The sequence below is a fragment of the Molothrus ater genome, chromosome 8 (genome assembly GCF_012460135.2).
Source record: "Molothrus ater isolate BHLD 08-10-18 breed brown headed cowbird chromosome 8, BPBGC_Mater_1.1, whole genome shotgun sequence".
In the NCBI taxonomy this organism is placed as follows: Eukaryota; Metazoa; Chordata; class Aves; order Passeriformes; family Icteridae; genus Molothrus; species Molothrus ater.
The window spans coordinates 27842323-27863510 of NC_050485.2; the positions used below are offsets into that span (position 1 = coordinate 27842323).

Here is a 21188-nt window from a genome sequence, read left to right on the forward strand (position 1 = left end):
ACCATGAATATATGAATATATTACACGAATATATTCCTCTAGAACACTTCAAGCCTGATACCCTGCTCTGAGAACAGATTTCTGTGCGATGCAGACACCAACAAAGAAACCTGACAACCAGGATAGTCACCAGCACTTGGACAAACAGAAATTAATATTTTAAATGTTTCTCTTGCCAGATTTCCAAGATATAACCTGTAATCAGTTTATAAAGCCAGCCAGCCAGCTGCAGGGACATCAGCAGGTAGCTGATACATGATAAAGCAGTGACACCTCGTGTGAAGCCTTTTCCTCCCACACTAAAACCCAGCCTCCACCATGCACACACCATGGTCCTTCTTGGCCTGCTGTGGTTCTAACAAGCCCCTGAGAAAATGCCTGTACTTAGTACCTGCTACTACCACAGCAGAGACTGCCAGATATACAACACTTAACAGATAGGAATCCAGAAAGTCAGCTTATCCAAATTCAGTAAAGGCATTTAGAAAATTTCTTGGAATACAAAAGTAGATTATCCTCTTAAAAAGCTTAAGATAATAAGCATGGAAATCAACAGTGGCAACAGTGACACAGGTGAAATACTAACCAGCACTTCTTTTTTGTTATCTGTACCTGTTTAATAATGCTGAGGTGCTGCTTTTCTGTGTCTGTTCGTTTTTTCAATTCATCTTTTAAGTTGTCCTTTTCTGAGCAAATTTCCAAAATCAGTTCCTGATGCTTTTTATTTTCTTTAATCAATCTGTAAAGAAAAAAAAAATTAAAAACAAGGTACATCAGTACTGGGGTTTTTTGGTTGCTTGTTTTCAATCTCAAGAAACTTGGTTTTTGCTCATCGATCTGCAAGCTTTATTGGAGGCCAGAAACCCTAAAAAAATCCATGAAAGCCTTACAAGAAAAAAAGAAGAATACTGTGCATGTGGAACTTAACTCCAAAAGAGCAAGCAGCAGCCTTCTTGTGAGGAAACTGCTTGTTTCCAGCATTTTAGGGTTGCTGTGGTCCATAATGACATGGGACATTTGGTAACCCTATGAAACTATGAAATTGTAAATGCTAGTAATTTTAAAGTAATGGAATACAGTAACTTCCAGTCAGATAGTCTCACCAGTCATTTGTCTGAAAATACAGAAATTTTACTTATTTCATGATTCTCAGAGTACCCATGAAGTTCACAACCTGGTAAGAAACAGAATCCTGATTTTTTTTAAGTCCTAAGTAGGTAACAAGTATCTGTGCCTATGCTCTTTATAAAGTTCAGTTTTCAGCAATAGTTCCAGTTCAGCTGTTTGAAGCCAACTCAGACCTAGTTTGATATTCTAACATAAAACTTGGAAGTTACATTGTCAGAACTGCTGAATGAACAGTCTCACATTTATTTACATATTTGCAGATCCTATTACATGGTGGGTATTCTAGGCCACTAAATGCATGAATTTGTGGGAGGCATGCATTTACCTGAAAAGATACTTAATTATCCCTTTGTTGAAAAAAAATCCCTGAACAAACTGGTCTCCTAAATTATAAGGAATTCAAAACCATCAGTTACAAAGAGCTAAGCACTTGTGATCTGCTTTTTAATCTATTAATGAATATTCCAGGACTACAAATTCTTAATTCATGCCACAGCTGCTGACATATATATTTAGATCTGATCACAGGAGACAACTGGGCTATTTCCAGAATGATGTTACAAGAAATTCTGCTGATCATCAAGTAAGGGACAAAACAAACACAAGCCAGAACACCCTTTGGACCAAACACAAAACACTCCACAGCAGTTTCATACTCTTGAGGTGAGTTCCCACGTGTCAAATGGTTGCAGCTGCCCAAAAGAGACATGTTTTTACATGAAGCCTTCTGTATGTATATATAACATACACACATATAAAAACACTTGTCCCTGAGGAAACAATTGGTCCATGGCTGAAAATGCTGCTCTGCCTCTGAGTTTACTATGAGTAAGTAAAACTCTTCATCTCATGATCTCCTGGAATTACCTCTCTCTACACACCCACTACTTCAGATTCCCACTCCTCCTCTGTAACTTCTGAATGTCTAACTGTGCATTCTCAAGCCTTCCTCTGATCAGCTGACTTTCCTCACATGGATGATTTCTGTCAGAGGTTAACTGGTGAAGTGCAACAGAATATTTTCCCTACTGGGACTCTCTCCCCCTTGTCTGGTTTCCCTTCCTTTGATGTGCTCCTATATTATGGTACTTGACAGCCTTATATGAAAAGTAGGACTCATTTCCAGCTCTGCAAAAAGGAATAAATATAAAGTTAGAGGCTACATTTTGTTAGCAAAAAAACATTTCTAAAAAGGCAACAGAGTATTAAACGCCAAGTAAGGAATCATGAAATCAATAAATGAACTGGCTTTTGATGAACAGAAATATTCACGTTGAATACTGCCTGGTAGAACTATTAATCCCAGTTAATTATAACAACACTTCTAAGCCACGCATTTCAGAAGCCCTCCTAAAAAATGTGCAGAGTAGTTTATCTATATATGGCACTTCCAACTCAAACAATACTCTCATCTGATTAACAGCTTTGCTGGATGACAGCAGGAGATTGAATACTACTGGAAAAGAAACAAGCAATTCTGAACATGAATAAAATGCCCATTGTGTGTGTTAGTACTTTCAAAGATTCATTTCTCCACAGACACATATGGACTGAATGAATCCTGGAATATTTTTAAATCACCATTACTGCTGCAGTATTTAAGTAATTCTAGACATTGGCAAGCTATTCAATGACACAGTTGGCTATTTAGTTCCTGCTAAATCCTGCAAGAATTCAGACATCTAAGCACACAATTTTATTTACAAGTACATACCACAAAAATGATTCCTTGCTTAAAAACAATTTAAAAAAATCTCATTAAATATCCTCATACCAACTCAAGACAACTTGCTTCATACCAAAATGTTGTATGCAGTTGCACACAACATGCAGCCAAAGTTGCTCAGCACACACCTCCAACTGTGAAGCACATACTCAAATACTCACTTTGTAATAGTTTGTTCTTGCTGTAGGTATTTATCTTGTACACATTTTTCAAACACAGCCAAGGCATGTTCACCCTTCTGCACACCATTAGGGAGCTTTGGTTCTTTTGAAAAATCTGTGGATAAGAGTTCAGACTCTATTTCCTTCAGCAAATCCTCCTGTGAGGAAGTCTGATGTATTGTGGAAATAAGTTTCTTTGTGCAGTCTGTGTCATAAGGGCTTTCTGAATAGATTTTATCACCTGATTTTTTCACAAAGTCCGACTCCTCTCTCAGATCCTGTAATATTTCCATTAATGATTGTTCTGTCTGGTTAGTTTTTGGATCATGTTGTTCAAGTTCTTCACTAGGCTGATGTTCTGGTTTTGTGGAGCCTTCTGCCTTTGTTTCACAGCAGGCACTGGCAGAGGAGTCTGTCCCTCCACACTGCTGCTGTCCTTCTGCTGGGGCCCCACTGCTGCTGGTGCCAACAGCTGCTGCATCCTGATCTGGGGGCAAGGAACTCAATTCCCTCTCCAACACACCAGCATCACCTCCAGTGCAACTGATGCTTGGGCATTCCTCCACTCCAGGTGTTTTATCAGCCTTCTCATTATCTGGGGACTTGCAAGAGGCATCATCTGACAGATTGACTGGCTCCAGCGTACTCTGCATTTCTGGTGAATGTTCCTCCATAATCTTCCTTTGGAAATCTAGATGGAGAATTCATAGTACAACGTGTTATATACAATATCAAAAGAGATTGAGATAGGGGGAATAAAGGCTACTAGAAAGTAAAATTCAAAGTGCAAAAATATTTAGATATATGTTATACAGATTTTGTTGATCTTTCAGCCCAACCTTTAAGTAAATACTCCAATACAAGTTTTTCTAAGAGAAGGTGAGAAATGAGGGATAGTGAACAGGAAGCAGAGAGATAGTAAATGCCAAGACAATAAAAAACCAGAACTTTTTAGAATTAATAATTCTACCATTTAAATCCACAAAAATTCCACGTAATCACTTCTAAAAAATACTTCATTACAATAAATAACCCAAAAAGATTAAGCATCCATGGTCTTACAGCTTTCACTTCCCTATACATGATTTGAAAGCAACAACATGTCTTGATTTATTCATTTTTACAACATAGGGTGACTCCCTGGTCCAGCCAGAATATCCAATTTCCTCAGAGTCATGTAATCACTGAGCACCCATACAGCAAAATGCATCTGTACCCAGGAAACTAAGGGAAGGGGCTGGGGGAGGATGGGGGTGAGAGTCTCTTTTCCCATCTGTTTTCAAGCAACCAAAATCCCCTGTGGAAGAGCACAGATGGTCTGTGGCAGATCTACTCTCTCAAAGAGTTACTTGCAGAGCAAGGACTTGAAAAGCTCAGTAGAAGCTCTCTAGAAGGACACCATAGTGAGAACCAAATAGCCAGGATAATTATGAAAGAGCCTGGGTATAATACTTTTTGATTTATGATGCTTTTTCAGGAATCCCAGATGGTCCAGTATCTGAGAAGACTACTAGCATCTTTAGCAAGCACAGGAAGCCCTTATTTCCATTAAGAGAAATTCATTACAGCAGTCCTAACTTTTATATGCAACCCTATCCTCCTACACTGGATAATTTAGGCAAAGGCAAACTTTTCATTCATCAATTCAACTCTAGCATTCCAAGAGCTATCTCAAAGGAAGTGCTTACTTGCCACATCAAACTTGTTTCCATCCTTGCTTTCTGACTCGTTCAGCTCTCCCTTTCACAGCCAGACCATCTGAGCCTCTCAGGTACTTGCTCCATGCTCCTGCCTTTGTCTCAGCCTGCAAGGAAACCCCTTTGGGCTGTTTGGCTTCACTCCACTCCCCCAGAGTGCTGCCTTATTAACCAACACTTCCTACTGAGGCTCACATTGTTAAAACAAAGGGGTTTATGAATCCCATTAGGCCTGTCTCCAATTGCTACCACTGTCACCTTTCACTGTTAGGCACAAAAAGCAGTTCCAGCCCAGCTCTTTCTACCAGGAAAGAGCATCCCCCAAAACACCTCCCACAAGTACCTGAAACCTACAGCTGGGCTACAATTGGCATTCAATCAACAAGAGGGAAGCACATGGAAAACTGAGCATTCAGCTGAGAGTATGGAAGGGAACATATCACAGCTGGACAAGAGTTACAAATCAGCAAATGAGAACTGCACATTTTTTAAGCAATAAGCGAACTTTTCCTCTTTTGGTTTCCAAGCAAAAAAAGTCCCCAATGCTACAGCCTCTAACCCAGTACAAATCAACAGGAAGCAGAACACAAGTGGGAAGGGAGAGGTACAAACAAGAATAGAGATGGGAAATGAGAGTCTATACAATGTGACAGGGATTCCCCATTCTACAAACAGATCTTCTCTGGTATTAATAAAATCCCTGATTACCCTTTGCTTCAAAAGATTTAGGTTCAGGTCAACACTGGAACCAGCAAATCCCACTTCTTGGTTCGTGCAGTCCAAACAAATGCTCTTTTGGAACCCACCTACCCTTCAATAACTTCTGCTAGTAATGAAAGTTCACAATGTACTACTCTTATTCTCAAACAAAACAAACCCAACTGACAGTCTCAATGTGAAAGTAAAAGTGAACGTAACTGCAAGAAAAAGTATTCAATTTGATAGTTGCAGAACACATTAGTTCCAACTTAATTAAAATGCTGTTAAAAACCAATGCTTTCAGACTAGCGCACTTTAAACAATCAATAATCACAAGATAATTTGCCAATTATGCAGTTAAGACAGAAGAAAAATTCACCTTCTAGTATCTGTTCCCTCTTGTCAAAAGAAGTTTATAATCCACTTCACATTCAGCTGTAAAAGATACTCTATTAGCATAAAACTGAGGAACTGGTTTTTTCTCAAGTAGTTACTCTAGTCAAAGACCTTGATGATGCTTTCTCTGGAATAATCAGAGGGGTTTTTTCTACCTTGTTTTAAGCCTTTTTTAAGGTACTTCTGAAGTATTACAGAACATCCCAAAATGTGCAGTTGTTTGATGTACTACTGCCTGAAACCTGCTTGTGACTGCCCAGCTGCTGCAGTTCACCTTTACCACAAGAAAGGGAGTGGTAAAATTGGATACATGAACTTCCATGTTGGTTGTTACACACAGAATTTCCAGTCCAGTCAGCAAGCTGGAGGGTATTTATCTCCATATGGAAGCAACAAGTGAAAAATACAGCCCTGTTAAAGAGCACATTAGGAAGGTCACTCAGTTTTCTTTTTATTGTGTTACTTCCTTCTGTAAATAATACTGTGAATTAGCATTACAAAGACTAATCTACATGGAATCAGAAATATAATTATTTGCACAACTCAGTCACAGAGAAAAAAGAGCCACTGACTCCATATCCAAATAACTTAGTTATTATTAATCATAACTAAAGTGTAGGTTTTATATCAAACACATGAGGAATTTGAGTAATGACTATACAAATCAGTTAAAGCATGAAAAGTAAATTATGATGATTTAGTGTTCCCTGCAGTTGTACTTTAATTTTCAGTGGTACCTAGAATATAATTTACCACATTAAATTCACAGTCTTTATGATTCCAATACACTGGATTTAGCCTTATCTGCCCAAATCTACCTGCACCTATCTGAACCTATGTATGACATACATAGATTTTTTTTCCTCCCTACTGTCAATGAATAATATTAGCTTTTACCTTCTAATTACTAACTCTTAAACAGAAATTAAATAATTGATCACAGGATCATAGTTTATTTTCACACCAGAAACGTGCAAAGAACTCATGTGGAGCAGCTCTCAATGCAAATTCATACTGACATTCAAATACTCCCTCTTGAATATTCAAAGTTTGTTCTGCCTTCCTCAGGGCAACTGAATATAACAGCTACTCCCTATATAATGCCAGAGACAGAAAACTGCTGTGATGCCACTAGAGAAAAGGCTCATGGTTTGTAAGCAAAACATTTTGTGTGACTGAAGAATCAATCAGTCTAGCAGCAGCCAGTTGAGGTGAAACATGCTAATATTTGACTGTTTCACATCAAACACACAAATCCATCAAGCTCCAGATAGTATTTGGACAACACCTGATAGGAGCTCCAAGCCTTCCCAGGTTTAACATCCATCTTGCATTACCCTACTCATCCTTACAAATTACTTTTTCAAAATCAGGGATGTACTAAAGTTATGTATACTGCATTAAGGAAACAAAATAGTTTAGTGCCTCTTATGATGTCTTCAGAAGGCATCAAAAACAATCAAAAAAGGCAAATATTGACTGAAGTAATTATGTAATTATATGCTTAAATACCAAACAAGCTCACAGTGTGTTGAGTGACAGCGAAGTGCTGGGTTCTTGCAGTGTTTTGCAAAGCTTCTACCTTCAACCACCTGCTCTGCTCCTTCCTTAGGCCTGACCAACATCTTGACAGCAAGGCAGAAATGTGATGTTTGTCTCACCCTGAAGTGTAAGTCCCTTCTGCTGCCCGTGCCACAGGAGCTCCTCAGAGCAGCACCCAGAGTGGCCCAGCCCAAGCCTGCTTGCCCACATGCCAGGAATGACTGCCATCCATTAGGGCAGCATGAGAAAAGCTCTGTCACTGCCCTGTGACACTCTCTGCAGCTGTGACAGGACTCTGTGTAACTGGTCTGACCAGCTGGCCTCTGTTTTACAGCTCACAATTAGGCTGACACTCCACACATCTTGCCCGTGCTCCTGTTCCACAGCAGAGGAGGCAGGGGCTGTGCTTTCCCCCAGAGCAGTGACACAAAGCCATGCAAGTGGAATTGCATCAGTTCAGATCCAGGAATGAGGAACAGCAGCACAGTTCAGCCACGTTTGCAAAACACCTCCCTACAAATCAGAATACAGGCAAGTTGTACCCTTCAAAACCAAAACTGCCTTTTCTTTAAACAGCCATTGTTTTTTCTCATCACAGATGTGTCCTTCAAAGATGCAGAGAGCATACATACTTTTCACCATTATTCACAAAACTACGCTTAAATCTGCACCAGCACAGATGATCTCCAAGTTCCACAGTAACATCTAAAATAAGTAAGCAGTTAAATAGCTGGCACAGGACACACAACATTAAAGGCTGGTACTGTAAGGATTACAGCCATTTATCACACTACTTAAACTAAGATGTGCTTATCTGCTAAATTGCTGATAGCACAGCTGACTGGAATCAGAGGCAGGGAGCAGAGAGCCTGCCAAAGGAACACGTGAGCAGCACACCAACTTTTGAATACCAATGTCTCCCAGGTATGGCAGTGAATACAAAGACTCAGGAAATAGCAATATTTTATTTCACTTTGTTACACAACAGAAACGTCTTCTATTAACCTGCTAATCAAATAATAAGAACAAATACAACAATGAGTCAATTAAGCTCTTCAAGGAAGTATCTGACACAGTATAAGTATTGATTATCCTGGGAGAACATCAAACATCTCAATACACACTCCTGTAACATGCCAACTAAAGGAAGAAAAAAATTTCCTGTAGCTTCAGCAGCAGTCCAGAGAAGCTCATGCTGTAACAGCAAATTCTCACTTCAGAGTCCATCCACTGGCAAAGAGAAAAGCAGTTTCTGTAGCACTCAGTCCTCCTCTTTCCTCTGCTGAGAGTACTTACACTCCTAACTTTTTAAGGAAGCTGTTGGCAGCCTCGTCCCTTGGCTGTCCATCCACTGTACTGGTTGAAAATCCCTCCTGCCATGGCAGTACTGCTAATTCTGACTAGAACACCACCTCTCCCAGCTCCAGCCTGCTATCCAATGAATACAGGCAAGGTTCTGGTCTGTTTTAATTCAATATTATGCCATTTCAAACTGCTTGTCTTTTCAATCTTCTTACTGAATGCAAACGTGATTCTTTTAAGTCCCTGACTACAAAGGCCTTTTCCTAAGCACATGCACTACTAATGCTGGAATTTAATTTCATAAAATGGGCAGAGTTTGACCCAAACTTTCAATACTTATGTTTTAAATAGTCAAGAAAAGGAAAAATACTTTGTTTCAGCCAATTACAAAACACAAGTGAGATGACAGCTAAAGAAACACATTAAATGATAACTATAGGAATCTTTCACTGAGGTGTGGCTGCCTAGAAGACTTCACTAAAAACAAGGGAAAAAAGAAAGTGTGCCTTGTCACCTAGTAACTGTCACAATGGGGTTCTCTACAACAAACAGATTAAAGAATGACAGAAATCTGTGCCTGGGTTCTGTAAGCAAACTTAAGGTCAAGGTCCTGAGAAACAAAAATCACTGCTTAAAGGGAAAAAAAAATATATATAGTTACACCTCAATGCCTAAAAATACTGCAGAGAGAGGGGCAAAAAAGGGCAGGAAGGAATAATGCTTCACACACAGGTGAGTGCAGATACGAAACCTTGTTCAACCCAGGCTTGAAATGAAAGTGAAGAGCATTGAGCTAAGTGACTCTGAGGCAGAAAACCTTCTGAAAGAGGAGTAATAAAAACTTAATACAGCAAATGCAGTTTACTGGACACCAGACACATTCAACTACACATTACATAACATAATGGCCAGTTGCAGTCAATTCTTTTAGTTCCTTTCAACAAGAAAGGGTTTTGCATCATCTTTGGGCAGATGTTTTCCATGCCTGGCTGTGCTCAGGAATCATCTACTCTCCAAAAAATACATATGCAATCCACAAAATTGTGAAAAAGCATTTCTCACTCCAGCTCGGACCATATTTGCTGTCTACTACTGGGTATCTAAAAAGCATCCAGACAGGTTTTATAGGATATGAAATAAGCTCATTTTTAAACAGAAGTACAAGGTAGCTTTCCTCTTTCCATTTTGCATTAGTCACAGCAGGGCATATGGATTTCCTTTAGTAATGGACTAAAGTCTCAGAACTACTCAGAGCTGCCATAGAGTTGTGATGCATTTCAGAGAGCAGATGGGGGACTAGGAAAGGAGTGATGCAGTGCTCCAGCAGTCACAGGCAGATGACTCCAACACTCAGCACTGTCCTAAGTACTGTGACATGGCCTGGCAAGCAGCTCAGTGACAGAAAAACCTGGTGACACCAACACAAGCAGCCCAAGTTCCCAGAAGTCCTTACTGCTCTTATTCTGATGTCACCTCAGGACTCAGAGCTGCTTTGTCACTGCAGTGTGTGCTGTAAACTTGCTAAGGAATCACTGCACACCTCTAAACAAAGTCCACATATTTACAGGAAAAACCTACCTAGAAAATAAGGCCCTTGAAATTGCTTCAGAGCAATTCTCTTCTTGCTGTAATTTGTGATCTGTACTTCCTGGTTCTTTCTCAAGAACTGGATGAGAACTCACAAAATTCCTGCTGTTACTCTTTATTTTCTTTTCCAAGATGGCACATTCTGAAGATCAGTTGCACTGAAAATTCATCATAAAAACCCAAGCAAACATCCTTAAGCAGTAGTCTCTTCAAATGCTCTGTAACACTCACTATCCTTCCATACTGGCTCTGGTTCAGGTTTAGTGTCCAGTGGCAGCAACCAGGCAAAGGGATGCTTGTCCTTTGGAGAGTTTCTTATGGAAACAGCTAGAAAAGGAGTTTATTCTTAACATTCTCAGGCTCCCCAGTGAGAGCTAATAATGACTTCTTTTCCCTAGTACCACCCCAGAAGAGTGGGCAGCAACACATAGCTGAAATAACCAGCTGTCTGTCCCAGGCACTGTTACTGCTCTCTAACACATTCCAACTGACTTTACAAACAGCTTTGCTCTTCTGCATCCTTCTCTCCAATTCAACCAAAAATGCCTGTTTGTGGGTTTACAGAGATTTTTGTTTGCCAGCTGATCCCAATGTTGTGGGAGCAAGAAGGGTAAAAATAGCTCCATTTTGATACTGAAGGTGCTGGATGCAGACATCTATGAATCACTCCAGTTTTGGCAAAACTGAATTTAGGAAAGCAGACATACAGCCTGCCTACATATATAGAAAGTTGTGGGGTTTCTCTCTGCAGAGCCCAGTACTAGACTAACAGAAAATTCTACACCCCAGCTCAAGCAGGTAGAAATGTAATGCTTTCACAATGACTGCCCTGTTTGCTCACCTGCAATACTTCAGAAACCAAAGCAGAGCACTGAAGCCCCTGAAACTGTAGCTGGTCTCAAGAGATATGAGGAACTGCTCACTTTTAGTACTCTGGCTTTCTAACAGCCCTCCAATCAAGAGGCCTGTTCACTGATACGTGTGATACCTGAAAAAAGAAATACTTTTAACTTACTTGTACAATCTTTCAAAGACTATCCAATAATACAATAATAAAGGTTTAAAAGCCAAGATACACACACCAAAAGGCTACTAAAAAAACTCCCAACTACCAGCTAAACCTAGAACTGGGAGGTCTGGAAGACAGATTATTTTTTTTTTTCACAGTGAAAAGCATTATCCTCATAAAATTTTAACTGCAAAGAAAATACTGACCTTTTTTTCCAGTACCACCCAATAGCAAATTAAAATGCAGTCATGTGAATTTGCAAGAGGAAGTTATGTGCATTTTACAGCTATTTTAAAGATTCACATTTACACCTCAAGTCACATTGTAAATCACTCCCCCACTAATCCAGCCCTCCAACTACCAGGTAAAGCTCTCAGCAGCCTGCCCAGACACACCCATGGACTGGACTCAGCTACAAATAAAACATCCACTATGTCTTACAGTGTTCTGTGTCTTGACCTGTAAAAGCACTGAGCACAAGTAGTTCCCATCTTAGCCACAACTTGGAGGTGAGCTGAGACTTCAGCTCTTCTGCTGGAATGGAATCTAACATTTAGTTCACATGCAAGCAAGAACTGCCTTTTATTCAGTAATGCTGAGCAGTGTTTCAAAACACACCTTTTTTCTGACATGATTTTCAAAAATTCTTATAAGGATCAGCAATGCCCTAAACCTATCCTGAGACAGCAGTTTTACATTTAACCCTTGGAAGTTGTTACTCAACAATAATCATGATTTTAAAAAAGGAATCTAGTGTACGTGCCAACTCAGGATCAATATATATGCCACCATTTAAACTACTCTGCCTCCTACTCATTCACATTAAAGAATACATAATATCAAATTCCAATCCACAGATTGATTTTTATACATGGTTCATTACACTCAAGAATCCCCTCTTGGAAGCACCTCTCTCCATGAAGGCAGCTACTGAAGCTCATGAAGCAAAGATAAATACATAACTTTACCAAAAGCACATTTACCATTTATAGTGCAATAACAGGTTGGTTCTTTCCCCAGTCACTGCAGTACAGACTAAAGGCTCTGCTGAAGAGATTTTTTTATACTGCTTTACATTTCCACTCATGCATCCATGAAATGAAATGACATATGACTGAAATGTCAACAATCAAAAGACTTTCATGATAAACTCTGATGCTCATCAGAAGACCCCACTAAAAGCAAAACCTGCACATGAGCACCATTTGCTCAGTTCAGTTACAGACTCACTTCCCTCTTGCAGGTTCCTGAGCAACAAAAAGGGAGAGTACGAGTGCTTTAGCCAGTTCAATTGCAAATTCAAGAGTTAATGTGAGATGCAGTGTAATCCAGTCTAACACCAGAGATGGACTTTGTATTTCAAAGACTTAACTAGGATTTATTGGCTGAAGAATACTGAACAGAATAACGATGATTTGTAGAGTTTCCTTGACAAGTCACACACATGTGAAGCAACCAGCAACCCAATGTAAAAAAGCTTCACAAATGCTCCAGCATTTATTAGAAAGAACAAAACTTGCCTGAACAGTTTGCTCCACAAAGGTCTCTTTGTCTCCTTTAACTATCATGCTATAAAATATTTCATTAGAAACACAATCTTAGATGAATCACAACAGAAAAATAAAGTACTTTCTATTATCTTTAAAGACATTTTCCTAAGCCAGAGATATTAAAGTAACCATTAACAGCCAGACAACTGTTAGAATCAGTTGCCATTTTAATTCAATTCCCAACCTATTACACTCAGGTAAGAGATGAACCTGTTAGACAGTTTATGTGCTACCATGTGTATAATGGCAACCCAACAAGATTGCTAAAGAACAATTCTGGGGTATGAAAACATTTCTAGCTTCTTACAGTTGTGTTGTTCATTGCAAAACCCAAAACACCGCTCTTCAAGAACTTTTCACATCTTTATTACACAATAATCATTACTTAAGCAGAATAAAATGCTTTTCCAAGTCAGTGCCAACTTGACATTGCATGAGAACTCTTGGTAAGAATTTTACATGACAGTAAGACTAAAAATAAAATTGAAGAGAAATTTTATCGTTTGTTTTAGCTCACTGTAATCCTAATAATACTTTTACCTAAACTAATCTGGACAGACTGACTACACCTTTTTACTTCACTTGTTGGGTGAAGTTTTTGGTTTCTTTTTCCTAAGGCTACTTTTTCCATAGCTACTATCGACTAGTTATCACAGTGATCAGCAAAACACACCTTCCTATTGTTTCCAGTTAATCCCCAGCTTACCTGTGTTTTGCACAGTAACTTTCACAAGAACTCTGTCACAAATGGCTTTCTCAGACCAAGCATTACATCACCAGGTAACACTGCAAAACAGGGAAGCTCAACTAGAGACAAGTCTGTTTTCAACTGAAGTTTGTGTAAGAAAAGTGGATTCTGCTAAAGTTCTGGTTTACATAAGATACAAAATGCAGGCTCTACTGTACAGCAGCTGTGTAGACACACAAAGGTTTGAACTAAAATGAAAGGGACTGAGGCAAAAAGATACAAAAACCCAAATATTTTACATCATCTAATGTGAGATGAATTTCAAACTCCTTCTGGCTTCAGGTTTATATACTTGCTTACAATTCCACATCCAACATTAATCAGAGCAGCAAGCCACAAAAGTTATTAAACACACTAAAAGGAGATGAACTGGACTGGAAAGCATCACACAGCCTAAGAAAAACACAGAACTGTTAAGCTGAAGAAGAGATGATGCTGATCACCCCTGCTTCACTCCATACAAAAAAGAGGGTGGCCATAGGTCTCTCAGCCATCCTGTATTTACAGACAGCACATACAGGGAGCAAAAGAAACATACCAGAGTCTCACCCACACTAGGTGTCCCAATATTAATTCACTTTTGCCCAAGATCAAATAGAAGTGAAAAGCTGGCTGTACACTGGGACACAGAGTCGTCCAGCCCAGGCAGAACTTGACACAGCTTCTGACTCAACTCACACAAAGCCCTGCGTTGATGCATGTGCTTGAAGTGAAGGAGTGGAACAGTGAATATACACAGTGGGACTTGCAGGATTTCCTTGCTTTTATCAGTTTAATGCTTCAACTCAATTATTCTTCTCAGGTTTTTAATGTGACTTCATTAAACACCAATAGCAGTGCCAAGGTGCAAAGCTCAGCATTTCTATCAATTCTTTGAACATCAGACAAGTACTTTAGCAGACAAGGTTTACTCAGACTTTGTATTTGCTTTCCTTTGCTTACATCACAAGTTAGATAGTCGAACAGTAATGTACAATTCCTTCAAGGCAGCAGCAGGTTTTCTATCAAACTCATGCACAGGGTTATTATGGTCATATTAACTCCATGTCTGGAGTTAACAACTCCAAAATAAAGTTCATCAGTTAAGGTTTAACAAGTGAGGCTGGATTTGCTCCCATCATAACACAAGTCATGGGGTACACCTTGAGAGTGTTATTTTTTTTGTTTGTTTTCAGAGGAAAACAACACCCCAGCAACAGCATCCTTTTACTGTGACTATCACATGAGGCTTGGATACCTCAGGGTTTGCAATCTTCTGGGTGTCTTCAGCACAGAACAACTCTTACAGCCCCAAGTCAGTAAAATGAGTCTCTACTTCAGCAACCAATGAATGCAATGCCAGCAACAGCACTACTGTCACCTTTCAGGTTTTGGAACCTGCCTTTAGCTCTGCTTACAACAAGGCCAGGAGCAGCTCTGTCCTCACTAGAACCCTGTTTTCATTCACCTTCTGACACTGATAACATCACCTGTGCAAAGAAGAATGTCTTAAGGGAGGGGAAGAAATCAAATTTATGACTGAGTACACAACCTAGAGAAAGCACACATTCTATGACAGCTCTTCCACACCTGTAACAGAGCCATAGCTCTTGCTCACACTACAGAAGCCAGAGCTCTGGCAGACCTTCTTACAAACCTGTAGTGTCATGGCACTGGTAAGACATGGATCTTGGCATATTTGGCACTGGAGATTGCAGCAAGTTCGCTTCCAATGGCTCTTTTCAAATGTTCTTTCCAGAACATGCCAAAAGCAGTAAAATTCCAGCCATGGGATTATTGTCTGTATGGTCACTACATACTGAAAAACACCATTTGGGGGGACAGTATAGTTCTACTGTTTTCAAACCTGACCTTCCCAGAGTTCCTCCAGTATCCCTGAAAACACATAAGTAAACACTTCAGTCCTTTAGGATGTGAAAAAGTCAACTGTGAGCTCTATGGAAGACTGTAGATTAATTAACTTCTGCTAATTAATCTAAGACGTAGTATTATAGAAAATATTGTTATAGTATCAGTATCCCATGTACTTCTTGAAATTAGGGTCATGATTTTCCCCTCTATTTTGACATTGATTTCTTTCTGATGAGCTTTTTTCATGCTCAATTTGAGGCAGCAGGTCTTGGACTATGACTCGAAGGTAAGTATTATCCATGAGGCTATCCAATATTGTCTTTGGCAACTGGAAAATAAGTTCAGAACAATTCAGCCCAGAACTAAGTACAGGATATTGCTTCCTAGACCCCACATCTACTAATTTAACATGCTTAATAACCCAATTAAATCCAGAAAAGCATTGCCTTTCTATTTTTCATAGCTCTTTTAAAAGCCAGCTTCAGGAAGTTCAGCATTAGCTTCATATAGCATTAAGCAACAGAACTGCTAATTAGAACCAAATTAACCACTCTCTGCATGTGGTTCTTCAGTCCTTTTCTCAACAGTTTGAAACAGTGAACCTCACAATGCCAACAAACATCTGTCAACAACTCCAAATCAAATCTTATAAAATGACAGAAAAATACTGTTCTAAAACCAGACGAGAACAGATGACTGAAGATTTTCAGAAAGAGCTCAAGGCAATATACAACTAGTTCTTTATTTAAAATAAAACTAATGACATTTCAAATGTCATCTAACACCCTCCTGAAACATCTTCATACATTCAGTTTCTCATATCTCCAGAGCCTTAAGCATCTCCTCCCTAAAGTCAAGTGCAACATAAGCATTCAGTGCAGCCAGTGATCACATTAGAGAAACACAGAGAGAAACACAGCTGTGGCTCACAGTTTCAGTCATTTCCTTATACAACAAAACATACTGGGACAGGTGCCATACCTGGATTTTTAGTGTATTCTGCCTGCAACATTTGAACTTCTGAAAAGCAGTTCTACAAGAAGATAAAGCAAAGCAGCACTAAAGGTGGAATGTCATACTTCTCATCCTCACACATTTCAATTCCCTAAGAAATCCTCTTTTGGTCTGCAGAGAGTCTTGCTGGAATCAGACTGGTATCAGACTCACCTGTGCAGACTATTTTCCGGAACAAGAGCCAAAATGCGCAAGCCTACATCACAATCATTTTGCTGAAGTCCTTCTTTCAAACCTAGAAGGGCAGGCAGCTTTTACAAATACCATCTGCAAAAACAAGGACACGTACCCTACCGCAACACCGCAGCCGGCTCTAAAAAATAACCTTCATAACAGCTGCTGGGCTTTGTTATCTAATTATTTACCCATACAGAAAATCAACACGCAGTCAATGAAACAGCACAACGTAATTAACACCACGGAAAAGAAAGCTATACAGAAACAAAGGGACTGCGAGCCAGCCCAGGAGCCTGCGTTCCCCGCTCGGAGGTCCGGACCGGGAAGGTGTTGCTATGGCAGGAGCTCAGCCCCGGCCCCGCTGTCACCTCGCTCCCTCCTCCTGCGCCTCGCCCGCGGCCCCGGCGCGACCTCTGCCAGCCCGGCGCCGCCACCTGCACAGGGACAGCCCCTCGCCACCGGGGCAATTCTGCCTCCCGCCCGTCCTTCCCCCGCCCCCGCGTCCCCCAGGGTTTATCTGCCGCTGACAGTGAAGCGGATCAGCGGCCCAGCCGCCCCTCCCGAGCCCGCCGGGCAGCGCCCGGCCCGTCCCGTCCAGCGCCCTCGGCCGCTCCGCGCCGGCCCCTCGAGGAGCCCGGCAGTGCCCGCGCGGCTGGGGGACCCCGGCAGCGCCAAGGCGCCTGGCTCCGAGCACCCACCCACCCACCCGCCCACCTGCCCGCCCTTGCAGCAGCTCGGCCCTCACCTGGTCGCTACACAGGCAGCAGGAGCAGCGGCGGCAGCGCGGCCATGGCGGGCACAGCGCAGTCCCGCTCCCCGCCGGCCGCCCGGCCCGGCGCGCTGACACATCAACAAAGATGGCGGCGGCGGGCGGGGCCCCGCGGCGGCGGGGCGGGATCGGGATCGGGGCAGCCCCGGGCGGCGGGGCCGGCCCTGCCCTGCGGGGGCCGCTGTGCCTCGGGATGGGCTGGGGGCGAACCGCTCATCGCGGCGGCCACCGCGACCAGCCGGTGACGCGGACCCATCTCGTCGCCTTCCCTCGCCCTCGTGCTGCTGCCGCGTTCCCACCCGCGCCGCCGAAAGCCCGCGATCCACCGACGGAGCTAGAAGCTGCCAGCGGTTGGATGTAGGACATCGTGCTGCGGTGTTAGTGCGCTCGGCGCCAGGGGACATTTAGGGTGCACATTAGGAAGAATTTCTTCACAGGAAGGGCGATCAGACACTGGAACAGACACCCCAGGGAGGTGGTGGAGTCACCGTCCCTGAAGTGTTTGAGGAAAGCCCGGCCGTGGCACTCAGTGCTCTGGTGGTGTTGGGTCACGGGCGGGACTCGGTGATTTCAGAAGTGTTTTCCAACCTAATCGATTCTGTGATTTCACACAAGACAATTCCAGGCATGCGTCTATAAATTGTTTCAGTCTGGATGGGTTGTTTTTTTTCTCTTCCCATTTAAACATGTGCTTATGTTAACAAGGGATCTCATGGCAGACATTCCATGGCACTGTCTAAACCCACAGCCCTGAGCAGCTGCCTTGCAGGAGGGATTCTTCACCCCAGCAGTTTTCAGAGAGATGGTTACAAAGATGCCTCTCCTTTTTTCAAGATCCAATGCACAAGTAATGACAAACAGAATCTTCCACCTTAAGTAAACAGCATCTCATGCTCCATAACCAACCCCTGCACATTATGTCAAAACCTTCTGCACCCACATACCAGGCAAGAGTCAATCCAGTAATGTTAATAAACAGCTTCACTTAGCACCTGCTGGGACTTCATTCTGATTGGATTAAAAAAAAAAAAAAGTGAAAATTTTGCTGGGCATCAAAAATCTGGACTGGATTTCAGTGCTGGGATCAGCAGTTTTTCAGTGGAACACAAAGCTTTTTGGAATCCAGAGCATGGCATAAATGCCATTTTATTTAACAAGAAAGAAATTGAAAAAATACCTTAGCAGACAATCTGCTAAGTGAAAGCAGTTGTATTTGCTATACCAGCTCAGCTAAAATGAGCACTGGCACCTCTCCTTAAACATAACAGTAGAAAAGCAAGTTAAAATTTCTGAATAATTCAGGTTGGAAGGGATCTCAGTAAATTACCTAGTCCAATCCCCTACTCATAGCATGGCTAACTTTGATGTTAGATCAGACTGTTGCTTTATTTTGGCTAATTTATTTTATATATATATAAAAGCATACACATACCTACATGTATAAAAACATCACCTACCCAATGATGCAGTGATGATTTCTTCACTTGGTATCACAGATGACCTTCAAAGTAGAATGTGCTGCATAACTTCACTTACAAACATTAATTGAGAGAGTTATTTCAGAGCAAGTTCTTTTTCTCCATATTCTTTCTAGGCATTTGGAATTTCAGAGCTGCAACTGCAAATCTGGGGGTCCTAGAAAATTCTCCTTAAAACCTGTAGTTTAACCCAGCCAACAAGTAGGCCCCACAAAGCTGCTGGCTCACTCCCCTCTCCAGTTTCAGAACTGGAAGACTCAAACTTGTGGGTTGAGATAAAGACAGTTCAATGTGACAGAAAATAAAATAATAATCATGATAATATATACAAACACAGTGATACACAATGTAATTTTTCACCACTTACTGACTGATGCCCAGACACTTCCCAAACTGTTCCCTGGTCAGCTATTCCTCAGTTTATGTACTGAGGATGATGCCATTTGGTATGGAATAATCTTTGGCCAGCTGGGATCAGCTGTCCCAGCTGTGTTTCCCCCCCTCTCCCACCCCAGCTTCTTGCTGGCAGGGCATGAGAAGCTGAAAGGTCCTTGACAATAGTGTAAACACTGTTCAGAAAAAACTAAAAACATTAGTGTGTTATCAACATTGTTCTAAATCCATCCTAAATCCAAAGCACAGCTCTGTACCAGCTCCTAGGAAGAAAATTAACTCTATCCCAGCCTGAAACCAGGACAAAACATTTTAACTGATCCTTAAAAAGAACAGTGGAATCGTAGAAAAAAATCAATCTGGATTGGGCTTGGAATAACCTTTCAGTGCCATAATAACTATAAATCTTTCAGTGTCCATTATTCTGGGAAACCTAATACTGCTTCAGGTAAGTAAGCAATGTCCTAGCCATCACCTCTAAGCAGCAAAGGAGTCAGTCATATATCTTTAAAAACATTAATTTGAAAGCACAAATGGAAGTAGGTTGCAGAGAACACTCATGCCCTCAACTTTAACCTCCAAATAACACTTTAAAGGCAAATGTCTAGCCCTTGATTTGCTTAAATTATACTGTGCATTCCATCTCTCTAAAAATACATAAAAAATCAGGTGTGGAACAGAAATAAGTAAAAATTGTCTTTTTTCAGAAAGCAGTGCCATGCAACACTCACTGGCTAATTGCCATGCAGCACAAGTCTAAGCTTTGCTTTCAGAAAGGGTTCTTTGCCACCACTGCTGCTGTTCTGCAGCTGAGCTGCAAAGTTCATACTGCTGCTCTGTAACACAGTCACTTCAGTACCCAAATGCTTCTTTTCTTATTTGGTTTTCTAGTTGTTTAAAGACAGAGACATTAGTATACTCTGGCCCCAGTCTTTTTAAGATTTGTGCTTTTACCTTGCTGTACACTTTGTCTGCAGTCCCACTGATGTTACCTGTATGTGTTTAGTGTGTTCCAACAGACCTGGCAAAATTTAATCTGATTTTTGCCTTTTACTCTGGGCATTTTTTAGAGAAGGATTAAAATCAGGTTAAGAAAATAGAGCCTTGTTAGTGCAGTTCTTCCTTAAAGGTAGAAGAAAAGGACTTTTTTGTACTCAGCTGGACTCCCCATAGCTCTAGTCCCAGAACTGATGCTGAGAGTTCTGACTCTTATAATACCTGTGCTTAAGCCACATTTTCATGTGAAGAGTACATCCCCAGGAGGTGGCCACAGATACTTAGGGAATGATAGTGACAGGTCACAGAGTCCTTCCCCAAACCACTTTTACATGATGTTAAATCAAAATGAATTACTGGACCTCTTAATTAGCCAGCCATAGCTCTTATTTAGCATGTACAAATGCTGAGGAAAACAATTCCTGAGTGAGAAAACTTGCCATCTGAAAGACAGACAGTCCTACACAACAGACTTGTCTGCTGCAGACAAGCTCTGCATTGCAGAGGCAGAAGCAGAATTTGGCCCACATATTCAAAAGGTTGTAGTTCTGGCTTTTGGCTTATGCTTTATTATATAAGAAAAAGGAAAGGAAATGTTCATCTGATTGCTCAGTTTCTAGATGACATTTGTTAATTATCCAGAGTATTTCTATTGCTTTGCCCTCTGAAAGGGCTTACAAAGCTATTTTTTCTCCTTCAGATAAAGTGTTAGCAACTCCACTTTAAGGGAGAACAATGAGGTGGCTCAAACAGCAGATGTGCTGAGTGATACCCCACACTCCTCTGAGACCACTGGTGTCAAAGGACCAAAGGAGTAAAATGTTTCATATAAGAATAAACAGACATTGCAATAATCTCCCCAAAGAAATGGTGGATTCCCAATGCTGGACAATTTTAAGACTCAGCTGGACAGGGTGCTGGATCATCTTGTCTAGATGTTTTAAGCTATAAAGAAAGCCTAATTT

The 21188-nt window shown here is 41.2% G+C and overlaps 1 protein-coding gene across 2 annotated transcripts in view; it reads right to left on the bottom strand.

Annotated features, from left to right (window-relative positions):
• The window catches only part of CCDC186 (coiled-coil domain containing 186), a 35409-nt gene extending 17979 nt beyond the window's left edge, over window positions 1–17430 (bottom strand). The window contains exons 1-4 of one of the 2 annotated variants that reach the window (XM_036385527.2): window positions 17333–17415; window positions 16564–16645; window positions 3016–3706; window positions 613–739 (exon numbers count right to left, since the gene is read on the bottom strand). In XM_036385527.2, coding sequence (XP_036241420.1) covers window positions 613–739; window positions 3016–3689 — 801 coding nt within the window. In that variant the 5' untranslated portion in view covers window positions 3690–3706; window positions 16564–16645; window positions 17333–17415. Of the gene's footprint in view, window positions 1–612; window positions 740–3015; window positions 3707–16563; window positions 16646–17332 lie in introns of both variants that reach the window. The other variant, XM_036385526.1, reaches the window with a different exon arrangement.
• Between the last annotated feature and the right edge of the window lie 3758 nt (window positions 17431–21188).